General features: G+C 41.2%; 2 protein-coding genes across 4 annotated transcripts in view; one reads left to right on the top strand and one right to left on the bottom strand.

The window, feature by feature from the left end:
• Positions 1–14,121, top strand: part of adam22 (ADAM metallopeptidase domain 22) — a 133,146-nt gene that overhangs the window by 79,248 nt on the left and 39,777 nt on the right. For all 3 annotated transcript variants that reach the window (XM_072692275.1, XM_072692277.1, XM_072692276.1), the window contains exons 7-10: positions 10,501–10,570; positions 11,741–11,814; positions 11,931–12,005; positions 12,107–12,178. In XM_072692275.1, coding sequence (XP_072548376.1) covers positions 10,501–10,570; positions 11,741–11,814; positions 11,931–12,005; positions 12,107–12,178 — 291 coding nt within the window. The remainder of the gene's footprint in view (positions 1–10,500; positions 10,571–11,740; positions 11,815–11,930; positions 12,006–12,106; positions 12,179–14,121) is intronic.
• cldn12 (claudin 12) lies at positions 3,376–8,966 on the bottom strand. Its single transcript, XM_072692278.1, has 3 exons — positions 8,865–8,966; positions 7,082–7,380; positions 3,376–6,822 (listed from the first exon to the last, which is right to left on the bottom strand). The coding sequence occupies exons 2-3, from the start codon at positions 7,356–7,358 to the stop codon at positions 6,044–6,046; spliced, it is 1,056 nt and encodes a 351-aa protein (XP_072548379.1). The 5' UTR covers positions 7,359–7,380; positions 8,865–8,966; the 3' UTR covers positions 3,376–6,043.

The following is a 14,121-nucleotide window of genomic DNA, read 5'->3' on the forward strand; positions in this document are numbered from 1 at the left end:
TCGGATTCAAGTCTGGGCTCTGGCTGGGCCACTCCAGGACATTCACAGAGTGGTCCTGAAGCCACTCCTTTGAGATCTTGGCTGTGTGCTTCGGATCGTTGTCCTGCTGAAAAATGAACCGTCGCCCCAGTCTGAGGTCAAGAGCGCTATGGAGTAGGTTTTCATCCAGGATGTCTCTGTACATTGCTGCATTCATCTTTCCCTCTATCCTGACTAGTCTGGCAGTTCCTGCTGCTGAAAAACACCCCCATAGCATGATGCTGCCACCACCATGCTTGACTGTAGGGATGGTATTGGCCTCGTGATGAGCAGTGCCTGGTTTCCTCCAAACATGACGCCTGGCATTCACACCAAAGAGTTCAATCTTTGTCTCATCAGACCAGAGAATTTTGTTTCTCATGGTCTGAGAGTCCTTCAGGTGCCTTTTGGCAAATTCCAGACGGGCTGCCTTGTGCCTTTTACTAAGGAGTGGCTTTCGCCTGGCCACTCTGCCATACAGGCCTGATTGGTGGATTGCTGCAGAGATGGTTGTCCTTCTGCAAGGTTCTCCTCTCTCCACGGAGGAACGCTGGAGCTCTGACAGAGTGACCATCGGGTTCTTGGTCGCCTCCCTGACCAAGGCCCTTCTCCCCCGATCGCTCAATTTAGATGGCCGGCCAGCTCTAGGAAGAGTCCTGGTGGTTCCAAACTTCTTCCATTTACGGATGATGGAGGCCACTGTGCTCATTGGGACCTTCAAAGCAGCAGAAATTTTTCTGTATCCTTCCCCAGATTTGTGCCTCGAGACTATTTTGTCTCGGAGGTCTACAGACAATTCCTTTGACTTCATGCTTGGTGTTTGCGCTCTGACATGCAGTCAGCTGTGGGACCTTATATAGACAGGTGTGTGCCTTTCCAAATCATGTCCAATCAACTGGATTTACCACAGGGGGACTCCATTTAAGCTGTAGAAACATCTCAAGGATGATCAGTGGAAACAGGATGCACCTGAGCTCAATTTTGAGCTTCATGGCGAAGGCTGTGAATACTTACGTAAATGTGATTTCTTAGTTTTTTATTTTTAATAAATTTTCAGAACTCTCAAGAAAACTTTTTTCACATGGTCATAATGGGGTATTTTGTGTAGAATTTTGAGGAAAGAGATTAATTTAATACAATTTGGAATAAGGCTGTAACCTAACAAAATGTGGAAAAAGTGAAGCGCTGTGAATACTTTCCGGATGCACTGTATATACAGTATATAAATAAGACACACTCATCTGATCTGTTTGGATTGAGCATCATGATTACCATCATGGCAAGCAAGTAGCAAGTATGACTGGACATGGGAATTTGAGGTTCCTACTTGTCACTTGCTTGTCAAGATGGTCATCATGATGCTCAATCCAAACAGATCATGTGAAATGAAAAATATTTTTTACCAGGAAATGAACAGTTGGGATCATCCATGCAGGATGTTTTGCGTGACGGCGTGGCTTTTGAATCACTACCTGCACAGGCAGATAAGCTGAGCCGGAATAAGGCACTAAGAATTCACACAACTAGTTAAATTCACTTGTAATCCTCTTTTATGAATGAGCCAGCGTGTCACTGTGGAGCTGTTTCATTGCAACATCACTGTAAATCTGGCCCAGTGCTGATGTTTCGTGAGCTGTTGTACTTGCCTGTGTGTTTGGTCGGTGCACTTACAATATAAAATACAGCAGAAAATCAAACCAAACCACAAAAGGAGTAAACTGTAAAACCTCTCTGTAAACCTGCTCCATGTCTTTATGAGTGCCACACAGAGCCTATTAATCTGAAGAGGTATTTATGAAGATGAGACTGGTGACGGTCCAAGTTCAGCGTTTGTTAGCAATATTGTATCATCTACTGTTGTAAACTAAAAAAAACAAACTTAAAGTCTTGGGGTCTGCGTCTGGGATAAGTAGGGTTGCAAATTCTGGGAATTGTACTATGGGAAAATTACCATGGGAATTAACAGGTAATTATGGGACTTGAGGGGAATTAATGGAAATAAAATGGAAATATTTGAAGCTAAAGGTGAGAAACTCATACATACATATAATTGGTAAAATATATATATATATACTGAAGCATATTCTTGGCTAAAGTAATTAGATATGATACCAAAACAGTTGAATAGTGAAGCTGCTCCTCAATCTCAGGCACATGGCACATTACACAATGAAGGGCTATTGAGAGCACACCCCCTGCATTCACTGTTCATTCCTCCATCACATGTACAGTGTATGTCCAGATGATTTCTAGAAACCTGACACTCCACACTAGTATTTGTGGGAAAATACGCTTTATTTGATTTGATGTTAATAATTAATAATAATTAATAATAATTAATAGCTAGCCTGTGCTAGCCATTTTTGAATATTTCCAAAGTTCCCAGGCTAAAGTTCCCATGGGAAGATACTGGTCATTTACTGGAAATCTATCAGAAATGTTCCACCCCTTTGCAACCGTAGGGATAAGTGACGAATGTTAATTAGATTTTTTGCTGAACTGTCCCTTTAAAGCCAGAATATCAATTAGACTTAACCTAGGAGATGTAACAGTTACATCAAAGGCTCAGCAGTTATAGAAACAGCTCAGCCCCTCTTCACTGTAGTGAATCTCTATCAAGGGCATTGAGAATATGAGACAGTGGCACACTCGTCATACTATACTGATATTACGGCCTTTCATGTTAATTAATGGCCGAGACACTACGTAAGCCCTCAGTTCTAGCAGAACCTGAGCCCATTAGTCTTAATGCCTCTTGTGAATACAGATTATGAACCTGCGCAGACGTTTGGGGAAACTGACGTAGCATTGAAACTGCAGCTGCTGTCTTTCATATGTCGTACTACATTTTTTATAGCAACGGTATCTGTGACAGTGCTAAAAAAGGATCGTAGTTATTCTGAGGGAAAGTGGCTGAATGCATTCATTAATAGGGGTGTCCACAAACATTTGGACATATAGTGTATAACATGTTCATCTGGTTTGCTGTATAAATTGCTGTATGTAGGCTGTTGCCTACCAATGTTGAGTAAACTTGATTTTCCACCATGGCGCCACATTTACACTAGCCTCACACTGTCCACTTTGAGGTTGTGGCAGGTGACCCTCTGTTGTCAGTGGTAACCAGCAGAGACATTGTACTTCTCATGATGGATGAGAGCTTTTATTAGCCCTTTTCCCCTTTTATCATCAGGACTCTTGTTCAGTCAGTCATTATTTAACACATTTGTCATTATCTGTCATGTGACTGATTTTACAAATGGCACAGCATAGTAATGAAATGTATTTTTATTAAATATGCTATTCTAGACAGTGTCCTATGCAGAGACATACAAAACAAGACCAGGTGTAGTATGAAAATAGTAAAAAAAAAAAAAAAAAAAAAGTTAGTAGAAAAACATAGTATTATATTTTCACTTCATTTTTTTAGACATTTTACCATAAGATATCCAAGTATGGAATGAAAGGTGTAACATCTAACCTGCTGAACCTAAGCACCTACCAATCAGACCTTTAAAATTGTGAAAAAAAGTGTTAAGTAGATCGATCTGCTGTGTTTATCCTTTAAGGTCAACAATTAACCATTACACACACAAACACACCTGTTTAGCAGTTAAGCAGGAGCAACAGAACAGACAGGCAACCAGTAGGCTAAATATTTTGTTCAAGGCAAATATTAGAAAGTTCAAATCACAATTTTTAAACCAATATAAAATCATGGACATATAAAAATCTTAAAAGTTCTCACAAATCAAAAAATACACTTCACTTCTTCAAAACCTTCACAATTGCGTTATTAAAAAAAAAGAAAATCTAACCCAGTGCCTTAAACCTGGAAAACGATTCTGTAATCCTTTAGGGCAGCATTCGTAAGACTAAAGGACATCTATATAACTGTTTATAAAAACTTAATTAATGAGACCTAGATGTGAGTAAAGCAGGTTAAAAAAAGGTCTTGCAGAATGTATTTTTGTATTATTTTAAGTGACAGTTGGTTTTAACTTGGTGTTAAAAAGATGATCCTGTAATGCTTTACTGAAGAACAACATTCGTAAGACTACACAAACATTTATAAAGGCTTATTTCACAAGTGTCAGTTCTCATAAAAGCTGCCATAGACCATTTTGATACCATTTCACTTCAAAAGGTTATTCAGTTATCCCTTCTTCCACTGCCCAACATACTGTAACAAAGGCAGTGGAATACATTATATATATATATATATATATATATATAGTAATGTTGCACTACGTGTCCTTAAATGCTACGTAAATTTAAAAAAAAACAAACAACACAAAAGGCATGTTGTGACATAATGGCATTAGCACTAAACTGAGGCATTATGACAATAAGTAAAGTAGTGTCCTCTTCATCAAGTGTTTAGAAAGCAGAGCTTGATAGTGGCAGTGTTCTTGTACAAGCGTTATTATGAGTAGATACGTGATTCATCAGTGAGTGCAAGTTAAGTGCAGAGTACAGTGTCGCGTATAGTGAAGCAAGTCATAGTTTTGTTCCAGTGAAGATGTTGGTGCTCGTGACCATTTACAGTGTTAATAGAGGAAGGCATTGTGTTTTTTTTCTTTCAGTAAACCACAAGAAAACTGATATTCAAGCTAAAACGGCAGGGAGCTCCGTCCCTCTAACCAGAGGAGTCCCCAGACTTCCAGAAAATGAGGGCAGCCTCTTCATTATATATACAGGAAGGTGTCCGGTTGCCTTCAGAGTATATTAGGGGTGGGCAATATGGCAAAAATATAATGTCATGATACTTGAAGGTGTTTTCAGAATGCAGGACACGCATCAACATATTTAGTTTTTGTAGGGTTTGTGCAAGAAAGCACTGTATCCAATAAAGCAGGTCAAATTGTGCTCTTTGACTCCCAGCATTTTTGAGATTTGAATTTGTGACATTTTACACAGCTAAGCAACTCCAGAAACTCTTCTGATAGGCTGTTTAAAGGAATGGTGTGAGCTGTTTGGTGTCTAAATTTTATTCTGTCTTGTAGTGCTGGAGTTAACATTGCTAACAAACACTAAAAGTCAATAGTCACCAAATATTGTTTTCTTTACTTTTTTTTTTTAAGTTATGACACTCACACAAGGTTGGCAGGGTGAAAGTTAGCCTGTGTGTCCTTACACACACATAAAGCCAGAAAGCCACATCTTTTCAGACTGTCACTGATGCAACATCAATGGATAGCTGAACACACTTGGAAAACACTAACCATAGTTCTGTAGTGTCCGCTAACAGACGCTTACACTGGGTAGCATCACACTGATAGGTGGTGGACTTGGTAGGTACTGACCACTGCATACTAGAAAAAACTAAAAAGACCTGCCTGATGTTTTGGAGATGGACCCAGTCGTCTAGCCATCACAATCTGGTCAGATTCCTATGCTTGCTCCTTTTTCATGCTCACTTTTCACTTGCTGCCCAATATATCCTACCCTTTGACAGATGTCACTGTAGATGAAGAAAATCAATGTTTTTTACTTCACTTGTCAGTGGTGCTAATGTTATGGCTGATCTGCGTTTATCCTCAATTTAAAAATGCTGGTTAACTGTAATCTATGGTGGCTATATGAATGCATGACATGCGGGTATCTAAGGGGAGTCAGAATTTGGGCACAACAGCTACAGCCTTATATTGTTGTGCCATGTCATACTGTGACATATGGTGCCCTAGACCGTGCTGACAAGTCTACACCACCTTAATGAAGACCTGGGTGCAGTTTAAGCATATAAGGAGAGGTTTTAGACATGTTTTTAGGGAAAGGAGTTTGGGTGACTACTGACTTTTACTGTTAGCAACATTTGCCTTTCCACATTAGTTTAAAACTAAGAAAGCAAAACCCAATTTGGCTGTTTGACTACATCGGGGTAAGTGGAAAGTTAGATTTTCCGTACCATTCCTTTAACGACACATGTATCGTGATGTAATTTACTGTGATAATGATTTATAATGTCATACTGCCCACCCCTCCTTTGTTCATACAGCATACTGTTACTGTCTTTTTATTAGTGTCACTCTGTTAGGACAGGGATGTCAATTTCGATTCCGGACATGCGCGATCTGGTGGAGTAGCGCTGTCCAGCATACCTCTGTGAGGGAGCATAGCTTTGAGAAGGAGCGTAGCCTTGTGAGGGAGCATGTGATGGAGCATAGCTTTGCGAGGGGGCATAGCTTTGCGAGGGGGCATAGCCATAAGCCTGCGAGGCTCCAGCTTCAGATCCATATCCATCAGGAACTGACATTTGGGCCATGTAAACCTGGGGGGGTATAGGCTGGCTGGGCATGGTCTGGGCATATCCCTGCCCTGGGACGAAGGCTGGAGCATCTAGAACAGCAGGGGGGAAGGGCTGAGGTGCGTATGTAACAGGTGAAGGGAGGCCATTGGTTATTAGAGGTTGGGCAGATAGGCTGTTGGTCATGGTAGGCACCTCCGGCAGAGGCAACCAGAACGGTGAAGGCAGCTTCTTACACATGCAGTACCACATGAACGTCAGGAGGGCAGCAAAGATGAGCCCACCAGCACCACCGATAGATACATACACCGCAAACTCCACAGCAAACAGGTTGTCGTAGCGTGCGTTCAGGTCCTTGGTGTGGAAGAGGAACCAGACGGATGGCGGCATGGCGATGGCTCCGGCCAAAAAAAGAAACATCCCAGCCACCAGGTGGCAGCCTGAGCTGTTGACCAGGCAGCGGCTAGTCTTGATATCGTCGGGGGTTTTGGAGCAGCATGCGGTCTTGAACATGCCTGTCAGACTGATCAGCAGAGCCAGGCCGGAGAAGAACAGAGCTGTGGAAAAGGAAGGAAGGACTGGAGTATGAGGTTTTAAAGACGAGCAGGGAAAACAAAACTGTACAGGATTCTGGGCAAATTTCATAAAGCCACAAATTGCTAGGACACCATTGCTAGACTCTTGGACAGTCTTCATTTTGGTGAAAAAACACTCCAGGACTGCAAGTAAATGATCTTCTGATTGACTGTGATTGTGTTTAATATAAATAAATATGTATAAAGCACTTCATTAACAATCCCTGCAATAACAACCAACCTGCTGGTAAGCAGAACTGCAGTAGCCGGATGTCTAGCTGGTCTACTTTAGAGTACCACTCTGCGTCAAAGTAGTAGCATCCCGTGTAACCCTCTCGCCGAACACATTTGGTCCACAGGCCGTCGTACACTGTGACGTTTTTGGCATTGCGGTTGAAGGTGAGCAGGCGCATGGTCCTCCATTGTGGGATGACTGTGGCAACAGATAAAGCCCCCACTGAGAGCAGGGCGATGACGAACGCAAACGCGTTAGTGGCATGGATGTCACGGCAAGACATGGTGGTAGTGATGGCACCAACTCTGAGGAAAAAGGAAGACTGGCTGATTAGAAAATACTATCAGGGGAACATTATTTAAACCACTGTCTGCCACAGATCTCTGCATGCAACCCATTAATTTATGATCAATACCGTGCTGTTTTTTAATACCGTATTGCAAAACATAATGCGATACTTTGATATATCAATATTTTCCTACACCTCTAAGCACAAGTGTAGATACATAGTGGGTTACTGCATTAACCTCATCTGCTGACTGTATGGTCTATAGATTCATCCCTATAACTGTAGCATATCTTGCTTTAAAAACATTTCACAAAACAGCAGAATTACTGGTGAAAATAGATAAACAACTGGACAAACATTAATAATCTAAGATATCTTTGGAGGTGAGCAAAATGACAAGACAGAGGTGGGCATATTGTCGTATATTTAATAAACGTCTTCATACAATGCTACACAATATGAACAAGTGCTTAATCTCATCAGTGCTTAAAAAAACACTGATCAGCTGCATGTTTCATTACAGAAGTGTAATTAGTCCTGTTGACCTGGATGGATTGCAGTGAACCTTCAATAAAATTATAAAAAAAGTATAAAAGGTACGGTACTATTTGGATAGCAGGGTTTAAAATCTGCTGCTAATGGTGCATTTTGTCTGTGACAACAGATTACTAGAAACACTGTTTATTGTATTTACCATGTTTACCACCCACCCCACCAGAACACCAGATTCTACAACATGGGCAGCAGTAAAATGACCTAAATCCCTCTCATAGTGAGCACTGTCGAGCTCGGTCCAGTCTCCAACCTCTAATTAAGGCCAGTGTGAGAGCAGCTACACAATACACACAAACAATACATCTCTGTCAGGAACTGCACACACACACACACACACACACACACACACACACACACACACACACACACACCAACACTAACAGGATAACTGTTATAGTGACTCAGCCCGAACAAATCACCATGTCCAATGCTGCTGTCATCGACAGGTCATACTGTAGGTCAGTGTCAGTCCTCTCAGGGCAACAGTCTGTTAACCACAGCCCTCACTGCGCTTCCCCTGCAGTCAGGTGGTCTGTAGACTGGTGGGTAGCTATATCCAGGTCCAGACAGTAAAACTCCTGGACGGCTCTGCAGCGAAATCCTCAGTCGGAACAAAATCCTGCGGCGGATTTTCTACTTTCTGGACCTGGATTTGCCAGCTCTGATAGCTAGCTAGCAATAAACCCCGTGTTTATGAAGTGTTCTGGGTGTTGACGTTGACCCGGTTCTGGTGAATACTCATATATATGGTTTCTGGCTGGTTATTGGTCGTAATACTTGTCTACTATTAGCCAGCTGATGGATAACAGCACTGGGAGGTAGCCAGGCTGCTAGCTAGCATAGCTAACTAGTGCTAACGCTAACGACAGGTTAAAGTTTAGAAACAGTGACCTGTAGCTCTCCGGTTTCGTAGAAAGCTGTTCGTATTGTCGGTGTATCACATACCTCTCCGAAACGTGCTTTATCGGGTCTGCTGTGGTGAAATATTGGTCATTTCCCCCGTTTTGTGCTACTCCTCTCCTCAACACGTACAATGGTGTTATTACGGGACTTCCTCTGGCGCGTGAACGGGCGTGTTGGCGTGACGTCATGCGCGTTCACGCACATTGTAATGTGGCCTCATAACAGTGTTTACACTCAATCTCTCTCTCTCTCTCTCTCACACACACACACACACACACACACACTGAGTTCAGTTCAGGGTTAGATTTATTTAGCCATATTAACATTACTTTCTTGCTTCGTGTAATGTAATGTTTAATGAAATGTCTATTTGTTGCGCCATGAGTCTAAGAGTTACGCAGTTGACATTGGCTAAAATGATGATAACAACAACAACAACCATGATAATAATAATAATAATAATAATAATAATAATAAATGTTTTAAAATAATTAGCAAATTAACAAATCTCAAGTCTTTTTTATTAATATATATCAAGAGTACTGCAGTGATGCAACAGTGATCAATGTGGAGTGTGTTACAGGTCAGTGATGTAACTGTAATGTAGTATGGATAATTAGTGTAACAGTGTGGAGTGTGTTACAGGTCAGTGATGTAACTGTAATGTAGTATGGATAATTAGTGTAACAGTGTGGAGTGTGTTACAGGTCAGTGATGTAACTGTAATGTAGTATGGATAATTAGTGTAACAGTGTGGAGTGTGTTACAGGTCAGTGATGTAACTGTAATGTAGTATGGATAATTAGTGTAACAGTGTGGAGTGTGTTACAGGTCAGTGATGTAACTGTAATGTAGTATGGATAATTAGTGTAACAGTGTGGAGTGTGTTACAGGTCAGTGATGTAACTGTAATGTAGTATGGATAATTAGTGTAACAGTGTGGAGTGTGTTACAGGTCAATGGTGTAACAGTGTAGAGTGTGTTACAGGTCAGTGATGTAACTGTAATGTAGTATGGATAATTAGTGTAACAGTGTGGAGTGTGTTACAGGTCAGTGGTGTAACAGTGTAGAGTGTGTTACAGGTCAGTGATGTAACTGTAATGTATTATGGATAATTAGTGTAACATGCTAAACACAGAGCACAGAGACAGTGATGTCTCGAACGCCGGCTTCACAGCACTGAGCAGGAGCACCAAGAGCACAGAGAGCTCATTCTCTCTCTCTCTCTCTCTCTCTCTCTCTCTCTCTCTTTCTCTCTCTCTCTCTCTCTCTCTCTCTCTCTCTTTCTCTCTCTCTCTCACTCTCTCTCTCTTTCTCTCTCTCTCTCTCTCACTCTCTCTCTTTCTCTCTCTCTCTCTCTTTCTCTCTCTCTCTCACTCTCTCTCTCTCTCTCTCTCTCTTTCTCCCTTTTTTCGCGCTTTTGCTCAGTACAAAGTTGATTAAAAATTGAGCAGCAAATTAATACGACTCAGTATTGTATCATAATAACAGTCCTCTTACCCCCCTCCCCCCCCCTCCCCGCCCCTTCTATCGCTCACTCTCTCTCACTCCCTCTCTTTGGAAGAGTATTTTTGTGGACCTCCTTCATGATTTTCATCACTCCAGCTCAGCATTGTGTAGGTGGAGTTTTTGACATGTGCATCAATCACCGAATTGTGTTCCGTTCTCTTTCCACAGGAACACGTCCAAGTGCACATGATTTATAAGTCTCCTGGTTCCCAGCCTCCAGAGGATTACGTCCCACCAAGTAGGTTGAGCCCTCTCTTCTGACATGGCAATCAAATTAGGCAAATAGCATTACATAAAAACGTCACAGGGCAGTTTTGAAGTAGAGGAATTGTGGTATTGTGAATCATCTAGCAAGAGATAGAAATACTCCAGTGTTATTCTACCTAATCTCCACTGAGCTGTGGAGCAGTGGAGCTGTGGTCTCTTTTGAGATGAATTGGAGTTGGGGAGTTGAGGATGAGGTGGGGTGGTGAACATCCTGACCTCACTAATGCTCTTGTTGCTGAATACAGTCTAATCCTCACAGCAATGCTCCACAACCTAGTAGAAAGCCCTCTTCCCTGTACAGTAGAGGCAGTTACTCCAACAAAAGTAGGATACACTCCTTTTTATACCCTTGATTTCAGAAGAAACAATGAATAAGATAAGATAAGATAAGATAATCCTTTATTAGTCCCACAGTGGGGAAATTCTCAGTGTCACAGCAGAAAGGAATAGCAAGACACTCAGTTACAAAAAACGTAGGTAAATAATTTACACTATATACACAATATAAATAAGAAGTAAAAAAGCAATAACAATATTATTTACAGATTATTGCAAATGACTCCTAATTGCAAATGTGGGAGGGGGGGGGTATTGCACGTGCGCAGGTGTCCCAATACTTTTGTCCATGCTGATAGCCTGTCTACAGTTTAGAGTCATTGGGTTAACTTTATGATCAGTATTTACAGCAGTAGCTTACTGCAGACTGCATTTGCTTTGAATACGATGTGGCTGGAAAATGATTTAATAAAAAATTAATAATAGAAACAAAAGTGGGAGAAATTTAAATTGGGCGTGGAGAAATACCTTTGAGTTGGAGTGGCAGAACTAATCATCCAACATCAGTACCAGTTTAGATGAAATCAACAAATTTTAAAAGGTGTGTGTGTGTGTGTGTGTGTGTGTGTGTGTGATTGATGGATCTGTTGCTCTTATTGTTCTGTTGCACTTTGAAACATTTGATACATTTCTTGGCCATAAGTTAGCTGAGTCCAGATCTTTGCTTTTCACATCATGAATCATGTCAGATTCTCTTTACTAATTTTGCAGCTGTTTGTGAGTTGCTCTGGACCGGAGTGTCTAACAAATGTCTGGTCTGATAATAAATATGATTGACTGTTTTTCCTTCTGTGTCTTTCACCAGTTGGTCTAGCAGAGTCACCATTCCAGAGCCCTCCGATCTTCTCCAGAGCCGCACGCAAGAGGAAAAAGAGACAAGTACGTACCTTTTGGCTGCTGCCGCCCTAAAGTCAAGAGTTAGACATGCTCTCGGTAGTTTGTTTAAGTCTTTTCTCAAACTGGAGCACCTAACCTAAACCACACTGCTTGTTCAGGTGTTGAAGGCTTCCCAAAACATCCCAGAGGAAACCAAATACATTGAGCTGATGGTCATTAATGATCACCTCATGGTAAGTTATGAGGCTGAAATTTCTATTAACATGCATCATAATCCTGTATTTTATTTCTCTAACTTATAATGAGGTTTAACGAAGCTGTTCACTTCTTACAGTACAAGAAGCATCGCCTGTCAGTCGGACAAACAAACAACTACGCCAAGTCGGTTGTGAACATGGCTGATTTGGTAAGTATGAAATTGTATTGCCCTTCACACTTGACCCAGCTACTTTATTAATGAACCAGCCCTTCCTGTGGTGGTGAAGTGGGTGTGTTAGAGAAGAGAGATCCCTATGGCATGCAGGCTAGTGGTACATCCAGGACTAGGATTGAGAACCAGTGGTCTGCAACAGGGGTTCTTAAACTTTATGCAACCAGGGACCCCTTCTTATTTGAAAAAATTGGCCCCCATCAAATCTGCCATTGTTGGACCGTTGAACAAGGCCCTTCACCCTCCCTGCTCCCTGGGCGTGTGTTCTCCCATTCACTGTGTGTGTTTCACTGGTGTGTATGTGTGTGTTCACTGCACGGAGGGGTTAAAGGCAGAGGTCAGATTCCATCTGTGTCCAGCACTAATGGTGAATATGGTTGTCTTGTCTTGTCTATGTGTTAAATTGTACATCCACTAATCATGTGTGTGAAACTAAATTAAATTGAGAGGCTTTTAATATGCCCATTATGTGAATGTTGTCATGTATGGAAGTCATAGAAAATGTCCTGGAAAATTGTATTATTTCTTTAAAAGCGTGAGAATCATCAATGAGTGGTAGGCAAACGTTTGTGCACCCAGGTTGTGTCATCAACACTGTTGCAACCGTGCAGGATACCAAAGTATATATATGCAAACCTATAGCAACATCCTGGGCTTGTAAAGAAACTGTTGCTAGCAACACCAAGGTAACCACGTGGAGTAGCCACTTGTTTTTTTTGGGCTCATATTCAAGTTTATATGAACTCAAAACAATGGAGCATAAACTTCTGGGGTATATAAACAATAATAAACAAGCCAGTTACCAAGCAATCTCCATTTACCCCATATACTACTTTTACTATAGATACTGATACTGTATAGATCTACTATATTATAATATTTTTAGTCTGTCAGTCACTAAATATTTCAAATTAAAGGGGGATTTCTTGGTATTTCATTTTAAAGGGCAATGCACCACATCTTTGAAATCATATTTGCAAACAAAGGAAATAATAGCAGATCTGCATTGTTGCACACGACAGTGCTGCTATACTCAGATCAGCATAGTTAAAATCATTTTAACTTATTGAAATTTTTGCATCCATTTTTCTACTGTACTAAAGCAGCTGCTCTCACCTCTGCTGTGACGACAGTTTATTGGGCAGTCCTTTGTTGCTATGTTGCAAATGTTGTGCGGCCAAATCCAAGCAGGTACCGGACGTCAATTTGATATCAGGAAGACATCAGATTTAGAATTTCAGTTGGAAACAAAAATCAGGTTGACCTTAAACCAAATAGGTAAAAAAAATATCACTCACATTAAACATATGCTGTTTTCTGTCTCTTCACACTTCATCAGCTCATATTTTCTCAACGCTGAAATAAGAACAGCCCTTAAACAGCACAGACTGCCTTATCTGAGTGTTTGCCCTTGAGAATTACAGCTAGAGTTCAGATGAAAATCTCTCATCTCTTCTCTTTTCTCTGTGTCACAGACACACTCCCCCGGTGAGAGACAGTTGGTATTTGGCTGTGCTTGCCTTGTTGATCAGTATGTCAACACCAGGCCTCAGAACGGTAAACAAAAACAAATCTAAAGTCGTGATCGGAGTTCAGTTTTGTGGCTTAAGACTGGAGATCATTTTGTGCTTGGACTTGCAGTCAGATAAACAAACAGATGGTAAATGTTTGTGACGCTCTGTCATAACACAGCAAAAAACAGATTGGCAATTCATGCCAAACGTTAATGGGCCTCATTTATGTGCAATGGCATGCGGATCATAACTCAGGATTGACAGATGTGCTTTTGAGGAAAAACTAATTGTCATTATTACCCTTGGATATTCATTTTCTTAACTGATTTTGGACATTATCCATATCTTACGTGACAAATCATACTGCATTCGGTGGACAATAAGCTCTGGAAGAGAGATGAGCCA

This window comes from Salminus brasiliensis, chromosome 1 (assembly GCF_030463535.1).
Source record: "Salminus brasiliensis chromosome 1, fSalBra1.hap2, whole genome shotgun sequence".
NCBI lineage: Eukaryota > Metazoa > Chordata > Actinopteri > Characiformes > Bryconidae > Salminus > Salminus brasiliensis.

What these genes read in the sequence shown, in the direction of transcription:
- cldn12 (XM_072692278.1), bottom strand. Translation starts at nt 7,358, where the DNA reads ATGTCTTGCCGTGACATCCATGCCACTAACGCGTTTGCGTTCGTCATC. An exon ending in GCAGTTCTGCTTACCAGCAG is followed by an intron (nt 6,823 to 7,081) that starts GTTGGTTGTTAT and finishes CCTTTTCCACAG; the next exon opens with CTCTGTTCTTCTCCGGCCTG.